Source organism: Pelophylax lessonae, assembly GCF_965119305.1.
Source record: "Pelophylax lessonae genome assembly, chromosome: 1".
Lineage (NCBI taxonomy): Eukaryota > Metazoa > Chordata > Amphibia > Anura > Ranidae > Pelophylax > Pelophylax lessonae.
In genome coordinates this window covers 545553594-545578050 of record NC_138768.1, presented here as the reverse complement: position 1 = coordinate 545578050, position 24457 = coordinate 545553594, and the positions used below count along the sequence as shown (strand labels likewise).

Sequence of the window (24457 nt, the reverse complement as noted above, 5' to 3'; positions counted from 1 at the left end):
TCAGGTCTAGGTCTCACTACCATTTGGGGCTCTGTTAGAGAGATTTATAGTAGATGAGGGTAAGTCCCTCTAAAAGAGCCCCATTCAACTAGAAAAATACTTGACATAGACCAATATAGGTAATGGTTCTTCATTCTGTATATGGCTAAGTTGCGGAGAGTTGGGTTGACCAACCATTGAGATACATTATGTTTATTACAATCAAAAAAAGAATGTGTTCTCAAGCCCTTCTAGTCTGTTTTCAAAAATTAGGCCAATCAGCTTAATGCTTCAATGGAAAATTCAAACACTTTCATTATCTTCCATTTATGTTACAGTATTGGTTGACTTCTACGTATATTGTACTGTATTATACTTTGAATATTTTCTTTTAGTTGTTGGCACTGGCAGCCATATCATGTGAGGGTACCATACTCGTAGTGCTTTTTGTCTTTTTGGCTTCATATATTCTGATAGTGTATATTTATATATATATATATATATATATATATATATATATATATAATATAATTTTTTTTAATATGCTTATTCAATCGTTGCTACCCAACTTTAAATGAAAAGCATCAGTTTACTTGCGTGGGTCGAATCATGAAATAATAGAACGTTTGCACATTGGTTTGTTTTTGCTGAGTTTGGTAGATCAGTGAGATGAATATAAAAATGTAGGTGTGAGCTTCTCATCTGGAGATATAAGATGATAATGACTGTATAGGCTTTTGAGACGGGCTTATCATGATTGGTAGTCACTGTGTTATGTATGTGCACCTCTGGACCAGGTGCTGAAAATCACTTTTGATGATCATGATCTCTTTCTTTAACCTGTCAGTGTAGCAAACTGATTAAATCTGTTAGGAATCCCAGATCTATAAATATGGAGATAGAACCTGTCATTCTCTTTGATTCCGGTGAAAGAGCTAGCTTTAGTTAATCCTAAAACCTGGCATTACCAGACAGTGTATCGGTTTTACCTCTGTTGAGTGGTTTTGAATGTTTTTTTATAGGCAATAAATAAACATAGGCCTAATATATGCATATTTATTTGAAATGGAAAATGAACTGCTTAGATTGCGGTCTATATAATTATAGTTGTGTTGTTGTTTAACCCCTTTCCATGATATTGATTCAGTCTGTTTTTCACTTTCACAGGTTCACCTCCAAGTCTAAAAGAGATAAAAAATCACAAAGTAATGGAAGGAGAAAAGCTAGTACTCAAGTGTGAAGCAGTAGCAGAACAGCCGGGTCTGAAATTTAAGTGGTTCAAAGAAGATAAAGAAATTGGAGGAAAAAATAAAGCGGAGAGCAAGCCAGTTAATATCAAGATACGGAAGAAAAAGTAAGTTTACTTGTGTTTGTGTTTCTTTCTCTTCTTTTGTTGAGGAGATAATACTGAGATGTTTGGACTATTCACGGTGTCGACATGAAATAAAAGTGATAATTAAGTGTTATGAATGATCTAAGTGCTACATAATGGCAGGGTACTGTTATTTTCCTTGGACAGAAAGTGTTCTAAGTATTATTTCACTGGAAGCAATAAAACTTGATCTTTTCACAATAAGAGTTGATGTATTGTTAGTGGGCCTGCTTTGTAACCAAGTGCAGATCTACAAGAACCAAACTCTTGATCTTCTTATTGGGCTTCAACATGATGAATTATGTTATGGGTCTATATTTTATTGTCCGACCTAAATGGTTATGTAGATGCTTTTCTAGCCAGACTCTAGGAATTCTGAACCTTACATTAGTTTCCATGACTGTTGAACAGATCTGTTTGAGCCTACTTGTGAACATAACACCTACATATTAACATAAGATGCTATATCATCATTCATGCACATCTGCCATTTCTTCTTGTTGAACATTATTGTGGATACACAGCTCTAGTTTCTAATCAATTACAGAATATGCTCAGTCCAAAAGAGCCTATATTCCACATTTAGGGTCCTTGCACACTGGGCTTAAAAACGCTGCTTCTACAGGAATAGTGCTTGCCCTACCATGGGTCCCGCTGGGTCCATTGGATCCAGGCAGCACTTGGAGAGGGGCAGCAAATTGACTTCCAGCAATTTTGTGTGTTATCAGTTTGCGGCGCGTTACGGGCGGCATTTCCCCATCTCATACTGCCGCCCCTAGTGCAAACTGATGAGTATGAGTGTCTCCTTCGGGGAACATCCTTCACCTGATCAGGGTGCGCGCAATGACGTCAGAGATTAGCGCAGTCCATCTCATGCACGGCAGACTGGATCTTCTAGGGCTGTGGGCACGGCAGACACAGGAGCAACAGGAGGACTGAGGACAGACAGTGGGTGTTTGGTGGACCAGTCCAAGGGCAAGTTATGGAAGAAGATAACAGTATATATGATATCTTCTACATTTTATATTTATTGAAAATAATGGATGTGGGGGCCTTTTGGTGGGTGAGATGTGGGATTTTTTTTGGGGGGGGGGAGTGGGGGTCAGCATTTTATTCTTGGACCCAGACAGCACAATGTCTTGGGCCAGCCCTGTACAGGAGTTTTGTGTTTTGCCTGTAGAAGCAGCTCAATGGGATCCTTTGTGTCCATGCACTTTAGGACGTTTAGAGGCATATTTTAAAATCAGCGTTTAGAGGCAAAATGCACTTCTAAATGCCTGTACAGAAATACTTTATATGAGCATTTTCTTTCGGCCAAGACAGGCGTTTTTTTTTTTTTTTTAAGCCCAGTGTGCATGGCCTCTTAACCTAAAAAAGATAATTGTGGGCAAAAACAATTTTATATTCTGTCTATCAATCACAGGTTTTATATAGAAAGATATACAACCAGTGGACATTTTTTATTTTGTTTAGTAACATGCTTGCTTCAAAGTAGATTCTGCATTTAAAGCGAACCAGAAACAAAAGTAGTTAAACGTGAAGTGGAAAAAAAATAAAATTGGCACATTATGGGAGCATTCATTAAATAAGCACAGAAATTGGTGCTAGATTTTTCTTATCCTTGTCTTTTTCACAAATTTTAAAATATTATTTTCCATGTAAAATCAGTAAGCTCAAAGGAAATTAATGCAACATGCTCCCATATAAAGCAGTACTTATGGTGTACTTCTTAACTATCTACCCCTCCTATCATCATCTCCACCACCATTTTTTTAATTTTAGCTTTTCACCACTTCAATGTACAGAGTTATTCGCATTGCTAATAATGGATCTGTGGTCCAGTGACATCTTTTGCTGCATCAAGGCCACTTTACATTTGGGAGTCTATTCATCATTAAACACTGCCATTCTGGTCAACTAATGTACATTGATCAAATAAAAGGATCAGACTGGGCCCTTTTTACACAACTAGAAGAATATTTTCAGGCATATGCACTAATTTACCAACCATGTCTAGCATCTGTTCCTATTCGTATCTTATTAACCTTCATTACCCACATATGGGTTGAAGGTACTGTTATCAATAAATCATACACAAATGATGATTTATATGAAATGTGTGAAATGTGTGAAATTCTGTGTATCTCTTACTTTATCTGCTATAATATTATAGGATTTTTTCATGGCAAATTAATGTAAAATTTTTGATCCCACAGAAAATCCTCAGAGCTCCATATTACATCAGTGTCAGATGCGGATTCTGGAGAATATAAATGTACCGTGTCAAACCAGCTGGGAAATGACAGCATGAGAGTCAACGTCACCGTATCAACAAGTAAGAAAATATATATATATCATATTTTTTATATGAAGGCTTCTTTACGTATGTAATAATATAATGTACGCTGATTTGATGAGTTTTCAGAAGAAACATGCTGTCGCTTGTTTGATACATTATGAGGTGCTAATCAAAAAAAAAACATATTTTTCAGATTTGCTATAGCCAATTGTCAACACAAAAACACATACAATTTTATTAAGTAACGCAAACAGCAAAGTGCAATAACCCACAATGTCCCATAGCAATCCTTCCTCTCCTGATCTGATTACATTAGACTAAAATATAATAGGTTGCATTCAGTTGCTACACTTTGTTCTCAACTGTGTTTGATGGCCACGTTTAGTCGTAAGCCCAATACAGGAAACAGTACAAGTACAGGAGATTATATAGTAAAATACCTTTGAACTAGTTTCCTGTGCTTTGGTTATAAGCTGTTACCTGCAGTGTTACATATAGTATGTAGTAAAGTCCTCTAATTAGAAAAAGCATCTTAGCTAAGATTGATCTATACCAGTGGTCTCCAAACTGCTGCCAGATGTGGCCCTTTTCTTGCATTTATACAGGCCCTTGGGGCCATAATCCCCCCCCCCCCACACTGACACCAATGAAGGGGCACAAGTTCTCCCATTTATACCAGTAGTGGGGCACAATTTCTCCCAATGACACCAACAATGGGACCCAATGACATCAATGTTGGGCCACTATTCGTCCCAATGAAACCAACAATAGTGCCCAATGACACGGCACAATTTCTCCCAATGACACCAACAATGAGGCCCAATGACACCAATGATGGGGCACAATTCTTCCCAGTGACACCAACAATGGGGAACAATTCCTCCCACTAACACCAATGATGAGGCACAAATACTCCCACTGAAACAAATGATGGGGTATTATGTTTCCCCCAGATTTTCTACTCTAAATGGCCACAGTATGGCCCCCTAAAGTCTGAAGGACTGTAAACTGGCCCTTTGTTTAGAAAGTTTGGAGACCCCTGATCTATACCTATGAGGATTCTGGTTGTACAAATCCAGTGATTTTGAAAGACACCTCTACACAGAACATGTTTCTTAAAATGCAGTCTAATCACACAGATCAAATAGTTCCCTAAACATTCAGTAATTGTTTTCACTTGAAAAAAAAATATCTAAAGACAGAATATTTTGTAATTTTGGGTTGAGTGGAAAAGAGTTAAAGCCTCGGTCTGATTTTTTTTTTTTTTTTTATTGTCTGTGTCCCACTGTGAGATTTACATTCACTTCCTGTCTTGTATATAAAACAGGAAGCAAATCTTTCCAAGACACGAGAAAACAATTTCTAGACAGCTGTCACTGGAACACTTGTGTATCTTTGAAGATTTCTTCAATTTTTCTTTTCTGGTGACAGCTTTAGATTTTTGTATTCCCAATACTTCAATCTACGTGCCATTAGTTACTAAAACAAATGGAGAGGATAAATCTCTCAAAAGGGCATATATGTCAATAAAAAGTTGACAGGGTCACTAACCCTTCCCCACTATAATCAAATCTACAAAAATGTGGCTTTAGATGCACTTTAAGCAATTGTATTTTTATAATCATATTGGATCATGTGTATTCTAGTGATGATGAACCTTGGCACCCCAGATTTTTTGGAACTACATTTCCCATGATGCCAATGCACTCTGCAGTGTAGCTGAGCATCATAGGAAATGTCGTTCCAAAACATCTGGGGTGCCAAGGTTCACCATCACTGGTGTATTCTAAGAAATTACAGGATTGTTGTCCAGTTCATCATTAATTGGACACAGAACCTGATCCAAAGCTACCATGTTTGATGATTTAGCTGCTGTTTTCTAACCTTAGCTGATAAAATATAATGCTGGAAAAGCTGGTAACCATACACTATATTGGCACACATGCCCTACCTATCAAAGGGCGGCATTAAAACTGAGCTATGCAATCACTCTTTGACAGGGAGTGTAGGGCTAATTAACCTAGAGTTTTACCAAACCCACAACAGTAAAATCAGTCTGTATATGCAGTAAAGCATGCTTGTTATACTCACTGTGGAACCTAAGGGGTTAATCCTATGCATTGTGTAAAAAGGCTGTTTGATCCTAGCTTCTCTGCTCCTCCCCTTCTTCCAGAGTCCCCAATCAATCTCCTGAAAGAACAGAGCCTTGGGGGCACCCCGCACATGCTCAGTTCGGTGTGTATTGCTAGAGAGTTGTTTTTTTTTTTTTTTTCTTGGGAGAGTGCATGTGATCAACTCAGGGCCAATTAGCACTGTCCACAGGGCCAATTAGCACTGTCCAGACAGAGGGACAGGACAGTCCTACAGCCTCATAGGACAGACATAGGAGAATGAAAACCCTTCCTACAAGCTTTAACCAGACACTGATAGAAATCATAAGACTGCTGTATACTGTTGATGAGAAAAGGTATTTAGCCGTTTATATTTACTAAAATAATTGCATTTCCATGTTCTGTGCACTGTGGGAGACCAGATATAGTGAATGCAGGCTCCTGGGTTTAGTAACACTTTAAGTAGTTGAGAATCCTCACTCTTAAAAATGAGTCAACATTCATTTCAGTTATCGATTCACATGAAAAGCAAACACCTGTTCACTTTAAATACTGGATCATGTGTAGCAGAATAATGTAAGCATAGTTGGACAATTGAAGTGAGTCTTCACTCAACAACTTTAGGAAGTCTGCTTCCCTATGTCCCACCACTGCAACATATTTATTTCCCATATTGCTCCCCTGCGGACCATTTTGAAGCATAGCCCTGTAGGAAGGTTGCACACCATGAAAGGTACTGCATCCAAAGAAACGCTAAAAGCCCTGTGCTATTGGACTGTGACTACAAATGATAGTCTGTTACAAATGGTCCCATAAAATGGGCAATGCTTTTTTCTCTACAGTATGGTTGGTTAGTAGCTACTGAATGAGTCTGTATTCTGAATATAGCCAAAAAAAACTGGAACATTGGGTGATTCTTACAGTATGGCTGGTTAGCAGCTACTGAATGAGTCTGCATTCTGAATATAGCCGAACAAAACTGGAACGTTGGGTGATTCTTACAGTATGGTTGGTTAGCAGCTACTGAATGAGTCTGTATTCTGAATATAGCCAAACAAAACTGGAACGTTGGGTGATCCTTACAGTATGGTTGGTTAGCAGCTACTGAATGAGTCTGCATTCTGAATATAGCCGAACAAAACTGGAACGTTGGGTGATTCTTACAGTATGGTTGGTTAGCAGCTCCTGAATGAGTCTGTATTCTGAATATAGCCGAACAAAACTGGAACGTTGGGTGATTCTTACAGTATGGTTGGTTAGCAGCTACTGAATGAGTCTGTATTCTGAATATAGCCGAACAAAACTGAATTCATGGGTAATTCTTATTTCCATGCTGTCAAGGTTAATTAGCTCATTTGTAAAGTAAGAACTACTGCAGCTCCTACTAAATAAATGAACTAGCTAATCAGCGTACTAGAATTTGACTGTGGGAATCTACTGTCATTGCACGGTCCAGCAAGACTATAGTGATTCTCAGTGAAGAATCATTTTGTGGCTGCTTAGCAGCCTCATTATAAAGGATAAAGACTGGAGGAGCTTTTCTCTCCCAAAGGAATGCTTTGTCATTTATTAAATGAGGTATTAAAGCTCAACTTTGGGAAACCTTTAAAAATGATTCCTTGCAGTGGGATTGTGCCTGCACCGCAAGGGTTAATTACTCATTTAGGCCTAAGTAAAACAAAAATGTACTTACCTGATGCTCTGCTTTTTCGTGCTTAATGACCAGGCCATTTTTTGGCGGTTGGACACTGCTTTGCTTTAATGGACAATTGCGCGGTCGTGCGATGCTGTACCCAAATAAAATTGATGTCCTTTTTTTCCCCCACAAATAGAGATTTCTTTTGGTGGTATTTGATCACCTGTGCATTTTTTGCGCTATAAATAAAAAAAGAGCGACAATTCTGAAAAAAAAAAAACAATATTTTTCACTTTCTGCTATATAACATTCCACAAAAAAATAAAAAAATCTAATTTTTTCATGATTTTTGGCCAATTTGTATTCTGCTACATATTTTTGGTAAAAATCCAATAAGCGCATTTTGATTGGTTTGCGCAAAAGTTATCGCCTCTACAAACTAGGGGAAAGATTTATGTCATTTTTATTTATTCATTTTTACTAGTAATGGCGGCGATCTGCGATTTTTAGCGGGACTACGACATTGCGGAGGACAGATCGGACCCCTGACATTTTTGACACTTTTGGGGGGACCAGTGACATTACTACAGTAATCAGTGCTAAAAATAGGTTAACCCAGTGGTGATCAAAGGGTTAAATGTGAGCCTAGGGGAGTGTTCTAACTGTATGGGGGAGGGACTTGTGAAATAAACACAGAGACCTGGGATCCTATGTAGGAGGATCACAGGCGCCCTGTGATCATTTCAGAAAAGAAGGATCTGCTGTGTTTACAACAGCAGACCATCCTTCTCTCTCAGTTGGGAGCGATCGCAGGTGCCGGCAATCACGGCCTGCGGCCCTGTGGATCGGCATCCCTGCTGCCCAGTGGGGACGGGCGCACGCTCGCCCCCAGAAGGGCTACTGCGAACCGACATACCCATACATCAAGCTCGGGTTTAAACTTTGTATTAATGGTACCCATACATCAGTTTGCGCAGCCGGGCCAGCCTGCAGCAGTATATCTGCGGCGGGCGGTCGGCAAGTCATTAAAAAACATAAGTTGCAACGCTAAACAATCAAAGTGATGTAAGTGTCCATATATAAAAAAGCTCATCTTGTTCTCCAAAGAAGAAATGGTGATTGTGAACAAAGTCTCCTGGTAAGTGTCCAATATAGGTGAGCAGGTAATGAATGGGAAACTATCACCCAAGTGCACCTCTACCATAATCACTCTTCTTCTCTTCCCTAGATGAAATGATCAGTTGACCCATGCAGAGCGGGCGCAGCCCCACTGCAAAGGATAACTTTAAAGTTTCTCGGAGTTGCACTTGTTTATTTGTAAAAGATAGTGAAAAACTAAAATAAAGCAACAGAACAAAACTGAATTGTGCATAGTTGCACTTACTACCTTATTTTACATTGGCCCATAAATGAATAAATATTGAATAACCTGTTTGAACTGTCTTAAAATTTTATTTTAGGCATTAGCAATCATTATTGTTATTCGTAAATTTGTATGTCTTGGAGAATAATTTTTAACAGTAACGTATGATATTAAGATTTATTATAAAAACAGATAAGCCTAAAAAGAATTCCAGTATTAAACCATAAATGCTTGGACATCAGCAATAGTTGGCAGTAATGGGACTGTACAGAATGCTGAGAAAGAAGCTCAAGAAAATCTGCCCAGAAGATGGCAGATTTGTTTGGACATGTATAAAGATAGGGCTCTTAGAGGCACTGCAGTGCTGTCTTACACAACATGATTTAGTTACGTGCTGTTCAGACATTGTTTTAATGTACACAGCTGACAGTTATGTTCTAGATTAGTGGCAGATTAATTTATTTTCTTCCACGTTATTAATATGAGTTTTCCACATGGCTCAGTATTTACAGAATTTGCATGCTCGTATGTAATTAATGATGGTGCTTAAACCTGCATGCATGAAGGCCTCACTAATATCAGCATACCAGTTGCCAGATCATTGCTTCCACTGGCTATTAGAAACAAAAAGATTATTGATTTGTCTTCTCTGTATGTCTGTGAGAAAATATTTCCTTTCCTGATTCAGTGAAGGAGAGAACAAATCTCCAGTAAGTGAAACCCTTCCTGCAATCATTAGTAAGAGCTGCCGAGGTCAACATTAAGCACCTAGTAGATGATATGGAGAGGAAGTAATTTTTCTTTGGCTTGGAGTACCAAAGTGACCTTAGAAGATGGCTGGGCAATACAATACAAGGCCTCTTCTGTGCTTATTTAATTAGAAAAACACATGAACTTTTTAAGTATGCTATACCCCAAACCATAAAATAAGGCTATTGTCTGCTCCTCAACAACCTTTCATTTTGTCCTCTCATAACCAAATGCCAGACAGTTCTCTTTACCCTTAGTGTTATAAATAAGTACATTCAACATGTGGCATGACGTGTTTATTCCCTATTTTTTGTTCCTAAAGACCTACATAAATAAAATATGGCGATGAACCAAGGAGCAGGCTGCCCTCCTTCTTGATATTATCAAGATGGATGACTAGGCCCCGCCTATGTTCCATTTCCACCCATCCAGGTCTCCAACTTACAATGAGATTTATTACACAGCTGATGCAATACCCAATGTGCAGTGTTTAAATCTAGAAGCTACTAAAAGTTCATAAAAGAATTTGCACAAATGACATATGTCTGTTACTCGTATTAAAGACTTCAAACTCAACTCCAGGAAACCTGAAAATTCTCTCTTGTAGTGCAGACATAGTCTACATTGCAAGGGTTAACTGCTTGTTTAGGTCTAGATGGCATAGAAAAGATTTACTTACCTAAACTTCTGCTCCTCCATGCTGCTAGACCAGTCCCCGTAACATCTTCTCCCCCTTGCTCTAACGGTCTAAGGTCTTGACTTTATCAAGGCCAATGAAGGGTTCATTGCCTGTCATAGAGGGACAGTCAGCAACAGGAGTATGGGGAGCACTCGCTGCCAGGGAGCAGATCTAAACGCACCATACGCACTAAAATGATCAGAATTCCTTGAAGGGTCCCTCACTAGCACCGTTATCATCCCGCTGGGTGTTGGTTTTTGGGCATATTTATTAACGCAGCATGATGTAACCCCTGTGCAGAAGTCAATCATGCCAGCACACAGGGACTGTGCTGGAGATGTAGGCTAAGCTGGACACGCACAGGTCAATTTGCACTGTGCAGAAGACTGGGAGCAGGCAGAAATATCACATTCATAAACACACCATATTGCCAAAAGTATTGGGACACCTGCCTTTACATGCACATGAACTTTAATGGCATCCCAGTCTTAGTTCGTTGAGTTCAATATTGAGTTGGCCCACCCTTTGCAGCTATAACAGCCTCAACTCTTCTGGGAAGGCTATCTACAAGGTTTAAAAGTGTGCCTATGGGAATGTTTGACCATTTTTCCAAAAGCGCATTTGTGAGGTCAGGCCTGGCTCGCAGTCTCCTCTCTAATTCATCCTAAAGGTGTTCTATCGGGTTGAGAACAGGGCTGTATGCATGCCAGTCAAGTTCCTCCACCCCAAACTCGCTCATCCATGTCTATATGGACCTTGCTTTGGGCACTGGTCCAAATCATTTAGTATAGGGGAATTATGGTATGGGGTTCTTTTTCAAGGGTTGGGCTTGGGCCCTAAATTGCAGTGTAGGGAACACTTAAGGTTTCTGCATACCAAGACATTTTGGACAATGTCATGCTCCTAACTTTGTAGGAAACGTTTGGGGATGGCCCCTACTTGTTCCAACATGACTGCGCACCATTGCACAAAGCAAGGTCCATAAAGACATGGATAAGCGAGTTCGGGGTGGAGGAACTTGACTGGCCTGCACAGAATCCTAATCTCAACCCGATACAACACCTTTGGGATGAATTAGAGTGGAGGCTGCGAGCCAGACCTTCTCCTCCAATATCAGTGCCCGACCTCACAAATGCGCTTCTGGAAGAATGGTCAAACGTTCGATAGACACACTCCTAAACCTTGTGGACAGCATACCCAGAAGACTTGAAGCTGTTATAGCTGAAACCGATGGGCCACCCTAATATTGAACCCTACGGACTAAGACTGGGATGCTATTAAAGTTCATGTGCGTGTGAAGGCAGGCATCCCAATACTTTTGACAATATATTGTATGTTGCATAGTGTTATGTTAACGTTTGAGCGTAGATCTACTTAATGCGTAACTAAAGGCAGTTTATAGTTGCCTTTCCTCCAACAGTCCTGTTCTTCACTGGTCTCCTCCTGTGTGCTGATTTTCGGCCAGCTTATTTGACTGGCGCGGGCTGACATCATTCCAGCGCATGTGCAGGAGGCCGTCATTCTGGCACATATTATTATGATTATACAAGATTTATATAGTGCCAACAGTTTGCCCAGCGCTTAACAAAACATAGGTAGTGAGCCAACTTCTCTAAGCTGAGCTGCGCATGTGCAGCTCAGTTTACATGCTGGGGGGGCGCTGCAAACAGGAAAGTATAGTTTATTGCAGAAGAGACATGCAACAAACAACAGGGGGACTTTAGTTCCACTTTAAGAAAGTAATTTCCTTTCCTTTATATTTAACTCGTTTCAGAAAACTGAGCTGCTTGTCCATCTGAAAAACTGGGGTAGCACCAAAAACTGGGGAAAAACTGGTGTAGCACCACTCATACATTTTTCTGATAACAGCCTACCATGATGTCTGTAGCATGCTTTTCCTGCCTTTCTCCATAGACATGAACAGCTGGTCAAGTTTAGACAAGTGCTAACTTTTATACAGTAAGTGCCTAAGGGCAATTGGTTTGTGCTTGCACGCTCAACCTCATCTATTGTCTATGGACAGCTTTACTAGTAACAAGACCAGAACATTGATGCAGACAGCTGTGGTAGAGTATAGGGAGCAGTAAAAAATAGTTACTATCAAATTATAAAATAAGACTAGCAGTCGGCTTGAAGTGTTTTTGTATTTTGTCTAAAACCTCTGTCCAGGCTTTTTTTTTTACAATTGTTTAATCTCGGGGTTTAAAAACTCCATGCGTTCTTACTTTCGCTTGGGTTTTTATTACATTATAGACATTTAGCTACTATATGCTGAAAATGATTTTTGTTTTTAATCTGGCTCGCTCTCAAGATAGAATGTAATTTATTATGCACAAAGCTCCTTGGACCTGGCGATGCTGAGTAACCAGAGACTTGCCAAACTGCAGCATCATCTACAATGTGACCTTGACGAGACACAAGCATTTCTGAAACCAATCAGGAAAATGAGATGATAAGACTCCTAATGCATTACAATCAGTGTCACCACAGTACAGACAGTAAAGACTCCTAAGTAAGCATAGACAGCCTGAATAAATGCAATGTAGTAACTCGCATTTCCCTTTTTAGTAATTGTCTTGTGAATGGAAACACGGGTCAGTTTTAGTAACAGATTTCATGATAACGCAGCAGATTTTTAAGAGTACCTAAATATGTTTCTGAAACATTTATAAAAAGAAAACTTTGCACAAGGAAGGATAACTAAATTTGGTCATGCTGGTAAAACTAGTCATGTTTTTGAAAATAATTGTAGCAATACCGGGTACTTAGTTCCCATAAGCCATATGGCTTACGCAAATTTTTATATCAACTGCCATGTTGTAAGATTGGGTGGAATATGATTGCAAATGTCTTCAATTAGTGCTGGGAAGTAGGAAGCTCTAAGGTAGTGATGGTGAACCTTGGCACCCCAGATGTTTTGGAACTACATTTCCCATGATGCTCAACTACACTGCAGAGTGCATGAGCATCATGGGAAATGTAGTTCCATAAACATCTGGGGTGCCAGGGTTTGCCATAAATGTTCTAAGGCCTCATTCACATAGGCTATGAAAATAGATGGTTAAATTTGTTTTAAACCCTCACATATACCCAGTGAAGGGATTATCAAACACCTCCTCCTACATAAGTTCTAGTTGTCTATCTGCAGTCTTCTTTTCTCTACATCCATTCAAAGTGCTGAATTTATAGGCTTGTCTGAGACCTAAAAAAAAAGGGGGGCGGAGAGCTGAAGTTACACTCTGCAGAGCTCAGTGAGGAGAGCTCTGAGAGTTGATTGGGGGAAGAGACACACCCCCATTACACAGCACACAGGAACAGAGCTGGCGCTCCCTCCCCTGTCACAATTTTTCTCTTGGTGTCAGGAAAACGTGTCAGAAATTATTCATACTGAAAGCAGAGGAACAAGGCAACAGACAGAAATTACACTTAGTGCTTTAAATTGAGACAAGTTAACACTATAGAAGGATATGTTTTGTTCATATTTCATGTTTGAGGTTTACAACAATTTTTAGTCTTGTCTTGCTTCCCAACCACCTATCAATGGCACTCACAATTTTTAAAACAGGAAGTGGGTGAAGGTATACACATGATGGCAGTAGCTTTTACTTAGGTTGTGGTCAGGCAAAAATAGCACTGCCTGCCGACATTGTCAGGCATTGGCACTTTGCAACTCCATCCATTTACTTATATTACAAAACGCAGCAAGCTTTCCATAAATGCATCATGCAAATGCAACACGCCTATTGTTTCAAAGAATCAAAAGTGATCATTTCCCATTTGACCACTGTAAATACTAAAATCAGCCATCCTATAGGACATTTATGGAGCACAGCGTGACATGACTCAAATTTCCAAAATGCTCATAAACCCTATGGGAGTGTTAATGCATGTTTCAGGCTGCTTTAAAATTCATTGCCCATGTGAACTTAGCCCTAAAGCTCCGAAAAGCTAGAGTTATCAATAATCTTTATTTATTGTCCTGCACTTTTGTATGTTGATGTATGCTTCATCATTTAAAGTGTGTAGGCATTTTAGAACGTTACACATTTTTAGAAATATGCCAGATGCAATCATACTATAAGATACACTATATTACCAAAAGTATTGGGACACCTGCCTTTACACACACATGAATTTTAATGGCATCCCAGTCTTAGTCAGTAGGGTTCAACATTGAGTTGAACCACCCTTTGCAGCTATAACAGCTTCGAATCTACTGGGAATGCTGTCCACAAGGTTGGGGAGTGTGTCTTTGGGAATGTGTGACCATTTTTCTAAAAGCGCATTTGTGAGGTCAGGAATTAATGTTGGATGAGAAGGCCTGGCTCGCAGTCTCCGTTCTTATTTATCCCAAAGGTGTTCTATCTGGTCAAGGTCAGGACTCTCTGCAGGCCAGTCAAGTTCTTCCACCCTAAACTCGCTCATCCATGTCTTTATGGACCTTGTTTGTGCACCTGTGTGCAGTTATGTTGAAACAGGAAGGGGCCATTCCCAAACTGTTCCCACAAAGTTGGGAGAATAAAATTGTCCAAAATGTCTTGGTATGCTGACGCCTTAAACATTCCCTTCACTGGAACTAAAGGGCCAGGCCCAGCCCCTGCAGGACAACCCCTCACCATAATTTCCCCTTCACCAAATGATTTGGACCAGTGCACAAAGCAAGGACCATAAAGACCTGGCTCGCAGTCTCCAGTCTAATTCATCCTAAAGGTGTTCTATGGGGTTTAGGTCAGGACTTTGTACAGGCCAGCCAAGTTCCTCCACCCCAAACTCGCTCATTCATGTCTTTATGAACCTTGCTTTGTGCACTTGTCTAAATCATTTTGTGAGCAGGGGTTACGATGTGGGGTTGCTTTTCAGGGTCTGGGCTAAGGCTTCAAAGACATTTTTTGGAAAATTTCATTCTCCCCACTTTGTGGGAACAGTTTGGGGATTCCCCCTTCCTGTTCCAACATGACTGAGCACAGGTGCACAAACAAGGTCCATAAAGACATGAATCAGCGCGTTTGGGGTGGAGAATCTTGACTGGCCTGCACAGAGTCCTGACCTCAACCTGATAGAACACCTTTGGGATGGATTAGAGCGGAGGCCTTCTTGTCCAACATCAGTGCCTAACCTCACAAATGCGCTTCTGGAAAAATGGTCAAACATTCCCATAGACACACTCCTAAACCTTATGGACAGCTTTCCCAGAAGTTTTGAAGCTGTTATAGCTGCAAAGGGTGGGCCAACTCAATATTGAACCCTACAGACTAAGACTGGAATGCCCTTAAAGTTCATGTACATGTAAAGGCAGGTGTCCCAATACTTTTTGTAATATATAGTATATTCTGCTATCTGTTGGTATAGTTTATTGTGACACATTGAGGTTGATTTACTAAAACTGATGAGTGCAAAATTGGGTGCAGCTCTGCATAGAAACCAATCAGCTTTCAGTTTTTTTTTTTTTTAAACGCTAATTGAACAAGCTGAAGTTAGAAGCTGATTGGTTACTATGCACAGCTGCACCAGATTTTGCGCTCTCCAGTTTTAGTAAATCAACCCCTATTGTTTTTAGTGTACTTTATATGCTGTAGTTCATCAGGCGTTCATAAAAGGAAGACTCCTACATGGTCAGGCACAACTGTGCAGCAGTTGATGTTCGAAGAATAAAATCCGTCCCCTCCCTATTTATAGTTCTATCAAGTAATAGTAACAAGATATCTAGGTCAGCAGGGCGCTGTTCATCAGAGTGGTGCTGAAACATTCTACAAAGGAGCTGCTGAACAATAGTCCTCAATACGTTGCCTTTTATTGATGGCCACTTGGGGCACATGGAGCCACCTGCAGATTTGTGGCTACTTCTCTTCCTGTCGGCATATCCATTTTACTTAGATATGGGATGGGGTGGGGGGGGGAGCAAGCTGATACTTGCCATTGAACGTGACCACTTAGTGTCAGTGTAAAACATGTTTCCTCATTCATTTCATGGACTTGGCAGGTTCAATTTTCTAATGCAGGAGTATAATTAGCACATCTGTGTTATCGTTTGTATCCAGCCCTGCCTCTATTTGCTGCCACTGTTCTCTCTAATCTGTGTGCTGTGGAAATGAATGAGGCAAAGCAGGGCTTGTTATAAGACATGCATTTAGCAGGTTAAATTATTATACAGCTATACTCATGGTATCTTGGCTAATCATTTGGAAACCTGCACATTTCTGCCCATGTGCCTGAAAGAATGCAGAATGCAGAACGGAATAGATTTCATTTTTATAGCCAGTTTAGTGTATTATAGTATACTGTATATTAGGTGTTAAAAAAAATAAATATATATATATATATATATATATATATATATATATATATATACTAGGTGAAAAATAAGTGAAAATGCCTAAAGAAAGATTGTGCATTTATGCTTACAATAGAAATATTGAAAAGCAAACGAGTTTGATCTGTCTTATTTTTTATGCATGAAAAGATCACAGAATTTTCTATGCATTTTGTATTCATTCAGCTTGAATGAATGCCTGCACATTACCGAGTGACTTCATGCTTATAGTGTTACTAAACCCACAACAGTAAAATCAGTGTGTATATGCAGTAAAGCATGCTTGTTATGCTCACTGTGGAACCTAAGGGGTTAATCCTGTGTAAAAAGCCTGTTTGATCTTGTCTTTTCTGATCCTCCCCTTCTTTTACTGTCCCCAATCTATCTCTTCATAAGACAGAGCCTTTGGAGTCACTCTGCACATGCTCAGTTTGGTGTGTATTTCTAGAGAGTTTTTTTTTTTGGGGGGGAGGGTACATGTGATCGGCACAGGACCATTTAGTACTTTCCAGACAGAGGGTCAGGGGTCCTATAGCCTCATGGGACAGTCAGAGTAGAATGAAAACCTCCCCTACAAGCTTTAACCAGACACCAATAGAAGTCACAAGACTGCTATATACTGCTGATGAGAAAAGGTATTTAGCAGTTTAAATTTACTGAAATAAATATATTTCCTTGTATGTATGAATGTATCTGAGACTGTTATCAGACCATTTCAGCCACATGTTTTCTAGTTGGCTTTTGTACTTCTTTGAAATACTTAATAAAAAGTCATGGAAATGAAGAAAATAATTACATTTCCACTGTTACTATACCCACAACAGTAAAATCTGTGTGTATATGCAGTAAAGCATGCTTGTTATAAGCACTGTGGAACCTAAGGGGTTAATCCGACGCACTCTGTAAAAAGGCTGTTTGATCCTGGCTTTTCTAAACCTCCCCTTCTTTTACTGTCCCCAATCCATCTCCTGATAAGACAGAACCTTTGGAGTCACTCTGCACATACTCAGTTTGGTGTGTAATGCTAGAGAGTTTTTTCCTTTGGAGGGTGCATGTGATCGGCACAGGGCCAATCAGCACTGTCCAGACAGAGGGTCAGGGATCCTACAGCCTCATAGGACAGTCAGAATAGAATGAAAACTCCTCCTACAAGCTTTAACCAGACACTGATAGATGTCACAACCCTGCTATATACTGCTGATGAGAACTGGTTTTAGCTGTTTATATTTACAAAAATAATTGCATTTCCTTGTAAGTAGGAATGTATCTAGAGACTGTTAACAGACCATTTCACCCACATGTTTCCTGGTTGACTTTTGTACTTCTTTGGAATACTTAATAAAAAGTCATGGCAATGAAAATAGTTGTATTTCCATGAAATGTGTATTGTGGGAGATCAGATATAGTGAATGCAGGCTCCTGGGTTTAGTTGAATCCCTTACTATATTTGATATGTGCCCAGGAATTAGCCACATAGCAGTTGAGTTGATTTGACAGAGTAGCACTTTTTGTCCTATGAGAAACTCTGCAAAGAATGTTGTTATCCAGAGTGCATAGTTACATTAGTCAGGTTGAAAAAAAAGACACAAGTCCATGTAGTTCAACCAGTAGGAAAAAAGAACATGTCAATATACACAGGCCTCTACTCACAGTTGATTTAACCACTTCCCGACCTCCAGCCGCCTTTTTACTGTGGCAGTGCATCCCTCCTGCGTGAACCGACGTAGACCTACGTCGGTCGCGCGCCTGCCGCTAGGGAGTGAGCACGCGCCGCCAGCGGCACGCTCCCACCCCAACTCGTCAGCAGGGATCCCGATGCACGGGGCAAGCAGCTCTGATTGCCGCCTGACACCCGCGATCCCTCCCCGCTGAGAGAGAACAGTCGGCTGTTGTAAACACAGCTGACCGTTCTTCTCTCTGAAATGATCATAGAGCTCCTGTGATCCTTCTATGTAGGATCTCAGGTCTCTATGATCATTTCACAAGCCCTGCCCCCCATAGTTAGAATCACTCCCCTAGGCTCACATTTAACCTCTTGATTACCCACACTGTTAACCCCTTCCCTGCCAGTCTCATTATTACAGTAACAGTGCATATTTTTAGCACTGATTAATGTAGTTATGTCACTGATACCCCCCAAAAGTGTCAAAAATGTCAGTTAGGGGTCCGATCTGTCCACTGCAATGCCGCAGTCCCACTAAAAATCGCAGATCACCGCCATTACTAGTAAATTAAAAAAAAAAAACAATAAAAATGACATAAATCTTTCACGTAGTTAGTAGACGCGATAACTTATGCGCAAACCAATCAAAATACGTTTATCGCGATTTTTTTTTTACCAAAAATATGTAGCAGAAAACAAATTGGCATAAAATGTTAAAAAAAATTAGATTTTTTAATATTTTTTTGGGGAATGTTATATAGCAGAAATTGAAAAATAATGTTTTTTTTTTTCAGAATTGTCTCTCTTTTTTTGTTCATAGCGCAAAAAATAAAAATCGCACAGGTCATTAAATACCACTAAAAGAAATCTCTTTTTGTGAGAAAAAAAGGACATCAATTTTATTAGGGTACAGCATTGCACGACCGCTCAATTGTCTATTAAAGTAATGTAGTGCTGAATCGCAAAATATGGCCGTGTCATTAAAGGGGAAAATCTTCCGGTTCAGAAGTGGTTAAAGGAAGGCGAAAAAAAAAAAAGAAACAATAAAGCATTATCCAATTTGTTCCAGTGGGGAAAAAAAATTCCATACTGATTCCCCCCGGAGGCTAATGGCTATTTCCTGGATCAACTGCCCCTGATGTTATTACCTATTAATGCTAGTATCCAGTTCTATTTTGTGCATTCAGGAATATAATCCAGAGTAGGATGATGGGGCAATGCAATGCCCCACAGCATCATTGCTTCTCATTTAAATCTAAGAACCTGACACATGCTGTGCTAATTGCTTGGAGGGTCATCAGCTTTTCATTTAGTAGTATAGGTGCAGGGTGCATCACAGCCTTCGCCTTATCCAGCCATGGAAGCTGTAGCAGTTTCTATATAATATACATATTTTTTTGCATTCTCACGTGCCCCTTGCCCACACATAAAAATGACACATATTTTACTGCCCTTATCAATTATCAGCTTTTAGAATGATTTATACTTAACAATGACTTGCACATTTCCTGAGTTAACTGCATTGTGCTGGCATATACTGCAGGTGAGAGGGTTTTTTTTTTTTAATAACTGTTATTACTGTCCTATTTTTTGGCATAATTCTGCACTATTCCATCTCCTAATGCACTGGCAAGATTCCTACTGCCAATAGCTGGATCTCACCACTGCAGTAGTAAGTAAGATAGCCTCTGCAGCTATTTAAATTATGCATCCCACTTCCTGTAACTACATGAGCTTGCAGGCTGATTAGAATTTTTTATTGGAGGCTATAGAAACGATCAGTATGTATTGTGGTATAAGAAATATCTAGTAACATTTATTTCTGGTATTTCATTTATCTTCTGTGTTTATCTAGAGTAATGGAAGAGTAAAAATTGTAATCCCTTTTCTTTTACATATGTTAATCTGATTTATTTATTGTTTCTTATATGAAATTTACTATTGCAGAGTATATTTAGTTACGTGTAAAAAAATATATATATATATTTTTTGGAAAAAATAAATAATATATTTTTTTACATGTGACTAAGTATACACAGCAATGTGACATTTGGAATATAAAACAATAGATACATTAGAATAAGGGATACAAAAAACTAAATTTCTGGTATATTATGTAGACCTAGAATTTTTTTTTTTTTTTTTTTGTATGAATGACATTTGACCCTTCGAAAGAGTGGACAGCTTCTGTATCCTTTCACCTTGCTTCCAAGGCTGCACATTAACAGTCTGATCCTATTGATTATTATAATTGGACCATTTCTAAAGAACTAGAGGGGCTTAACCAAATGCCTCCGGCTATTGCACATGCTTTTTATCACACATGAAGATTTTAAGCTCATTTGGACATGCACATCTGTACTTACACATCTCGCTTAGTTATAAGCAGATATCTCCCACCTATACTTAATGGAGAGATATCTATCTGTTTGTACACCCTGCCCCTAAATATCCCTAAATTATGCATCATTTCATAGTCCAGGTCTAGGACAGGATCACATCTGGACAGAGAGCAGGAAGTCAACGCTCCCATAATTAAAGTGTATGTCCATTCAATGATTTTTTTTTATTTTTTGGATAGAATGAAAAAGGGCTAAAACCCCTGATGACATCCGCTTTGTTAGAGATATAAAAAGTTTCACCATACAGATAGTGAGGGTAAACCTCCAAAAGAAACACAGACAGAGTTCAAAACACTTTTCTAATAGAGTGCAGGAAGAAAAGAACTTCTTTCCAGTTGCTGAATGTGCACTTTAGATGTCAGTTCCACAAATGTCAAGGACAAGCTTTCATTTACTAAACATTTCAGTCGAACAAATTGCCAGATTGGGGACACAGAAATCAGTGTAACTATTATTCAACCAATAAGCATAATATTGTTTACTGTTGTCAGATACTAGTGTTTAGCAAGTAAGACAGGTTTTCCATCCGAAGGGCTTTTTCGTCCATACACTATTATTACTCCTTTCCCAACAGTGTATGAGAGCCACCATGGCCCATCCACCACAAGTACACATAGGAATATGAGTCTGCCTCCTTTCTACACATGGCATGAGAACCATCATGGCATTCCAGTTACTATACAAGTACACTATATTGTCAAAAGTACTGCTTTTACACGCACATAAACCTTAATGGCATCCCAGTCTTATGCCTAGTACACACGCAACGATTATCGGCCAACCGATCGTCCGACTTTTGTCCAGAGTGGTGTTTTGTTGGTTGGAATGTGCCTAGACTGCACACAAATTTTCTCGACCAACAAAAATCTACTTCAGAAGTGATGTCATGTGCTGGTTTACTTTCCGTGTGTTTTTTCTTCACTGAGCATGCCCAGTCTTGCTCATCAGATTTTTGTCTGCCGAAATCTGTACTGACTGACGGAAAATCGTCCGTTGTGTTGACGGCCATCAAAAATTTTATAGCCTGCACACCAGATTTTTTTTTCGGCCGAAAAGTCGGAGTCGGTTGTCGGAAGCATCATACTAGCAAGCTGAAAATCGGCCGATCGAACGTTGGCCGAAAATTCCCGGCCAATAATCGATGCGTGTGTACGGGGCTTAAGTTCGTAGGATTCGGTATTGAGTTGCCCCGCCCTCACAGCAAAAACAGCTTCAACTCTTCTTGGAAGGTTGTCCACAAGGTTTAGGAGTGTGTCTATAGAAATGTTTGACCATTCTTCTAAAAGCACATTTGTGAGGTCAGGCACTGATATTGAAAGAGAAGGCCTGGCTTGCAGTCTCCAAAATAATTAATCTCAAAGGTGTTCTATCGGGTTGAGGTCAGGACTCTCTGCAGGCCAGTCAAGTTCCTCAACCCCAAACTTACTCATCCAAGTCTTTATGGACCTTGCTTTGTGCACTGGTGTGCAGTCATGTTGGAACCAGAAGAGGCAATCTTCAAACTGTTCCCACAAAGTTAGGAGCATGAAATTGTCCAAAATGTCTTGGTGTGCTGACGCCTTCACTAGAACTAAGGGGCCAAGCCCAACCCCTGAGAAACAACCCCACACCATAAGACTCCCTCCACCACATGATTTGGACCAGTGCACAAAGCAAGGTCCATAAAGACATGGATGAGTGAGTTTTGAGTGGAGGAACTTGGCTGGCCTGACCTCAACCCAACAGAACACCTTTGGGATGAATTAGAGCGGAGACTGCGAGCCAGGCCTTCTTGTCCAACACCAGTGCCTGACCTCACAAATGGGCTTCTGGAAGAATAGTCATAGATTCCCATAAACACACTTCTAAACCCTGTGGACAGCCTTCCCAGAAGAGTTAAAGCTGTTATAGCTGCAAAGGGGGGGCCAACTCAATATTTAACCCTACAGACTAAGACAGGGATGCCAGAAAAGTTAATGTGCATGTAAAGGCAGGCATCCCAATGCTTACAACATTATAGTGTAAATCAAAAGGCATCTGTATAACTATTCTCACAAGTCTCAAATACAGATACTATGTGATACACAAGCCTCATAAATTAAAAAAAAAAACTACCTTTACTTCTTCATTTGTATCTCACCTGTTCCCCCTCCCATACACTGTAGCTCACGATGGGAAGGTTGCACCAATATAGGCAGTGCTGTCAATCTAGAAAGTAGTGGGCAGGACTGTATGTGGCCAGGAGCTGATTAACAAGTGAAAATGCTGATAGCCACATCACCTGCCACATGTAATGTCTCAGTCTACATGATAGTGGCAGCTCTGAAATCAGAAGCAGTGCAGCATCAATGCCACACCATCCAAGGACTTCACTGGCGTGATCAACTGGCATTTGTGGGACTTTTCAGTGGGCTAAAATAAAACTGTAAGTGTAGATGTATTTATAATAAGGTGCAGAGGCACATTTTCTTTTATGGGAGGCCATACCATTACTTTAAACTATGTACATGAAGAGATGTCGAAACGCGTCGTTCTGTCTGAGGTCAGATTTACATTATGTGGTAGTGGCATGGGTAAACTTTACATGAGAAGGTATCACTGTGGGTCAGTTTTACATGGGAAAGTATCACTTTGGGTCAGCCTTACATGAGAAGGTAGTGGTGGGCACCACCTGAGACATGGTTAACATAATTTATGGTTGGGGCCATCCTGATTCTACATAAAAGTTAAATATACCATGTGTATTCAGCAAGGGATTTTTATACTTTATAAAAGTGTGTTTGTTTTCTTGGGCCCCAGCCACTTATTAGTTCCAACAAGAATTAAGCAGATTTTTTTTCCTACAGACACATTTCTATCTATGCACGTTATGCTTTTATTGCCTTGACTAGTAAATTGGATGAAATCTTCGTTCTTTTTTTTTGCTGAGGTCAACACTTTTTATAATTGCAGTTGGAATATTAATACATTACTGTTATCTGATTAATAGTTGCCTGTAATATTATAGGCTGTGATAGGGTATTATGCAACTCTTTGGACTGGTGTGTGGTTACTGTGCAATTTCCTGAAAAACCTGCAATATCAGTGTATTATATTACAATGCAGGCCTTTGGCTATAAATGTATTGCTGTGTATTGGAACATTACATATTATTATCATGTACATTCCTTATCTAAAAGTTAACTCTTATGTTCTTTCTGATTAAGAAGCAAAACTGAACCAATCCAGACTTTTATTCAGATTTGTATGGTTGTATTTGTCATTCGTTGGGCTTGTAATGTAAGTTGCATTGATACAACATACATAGTATGCAATGTGAACATGGAATGGTTAAATTTTAGTATCTTGTTAGAATGACTGGTTATATAGTGATTGCCGGATCATCTTACATTAAGCACGCTGAAAGTAGATCTTTCCAAAGAGGAACACAAAGGCTGCTATTGGTGACTTTTTGTTCTGCAAATGCCAGTTGCCCGACTGTCATGCTGGCTGTCTTGCATCACCTAACTGGATCAACCACAGGATAGGCATTTTGCATGGTAAAATTTCTTACGTAATTTCTTACCAGCCTACCTAGTTTGGTTTTCCAAAGTGTTATGTAAAGCAAAAAACTTTTTTATTTTTTATTTTAAGTAGGATATTTTTAAAACCCCTGTGAAATTATATTATTATGCATTCTGCATTTATATTCTGCAGCATCTATGATTAACTACTGTTATCAATATCAGTAACAGTGATTTATAACAGTAACATGCACTAGGAATCCTATAGTACAAAGAATTCTTTGTAATTAATGACATCCTGTAAGTTTCTTGTTAAAAAAAACATTGCATACTGGATGAGAAGTACCTCCGTGTACTTAAATGTACTTTTAGTATCCATTAAGTGAGAATCCAACCATTGTTTTTTTTTTT

General features: G+C 39.5%; 1 protein-coding gene across 5 annotated transcripts in view; it reads left to right on the top strand.

Moving 5' to 3' along the window:
- Window positions 1–24457, top strand: part of NRG1 (neuregulin 1) — a 933660-nt gene that overhangs the window by 815531 nt on the left and 93672 nt on the right. For all 5 annotated transcript variants that reach the window (XM_082268806.1, XM_082268805.1, XM_082268804.1 and 2 more), the window contains exons 2-3: window positions 1147–1333; window positions 3568–3686. In XM_082268806.1, the coding sequence (XP_082124932.1) occupies window positions 1147–1333; window positions 3568–3686 (306 nt within the window). The remainder of the gene's footprint in view (window positions 1–1146; window positions 1334–3567; window positions 3687–24457) is intronic.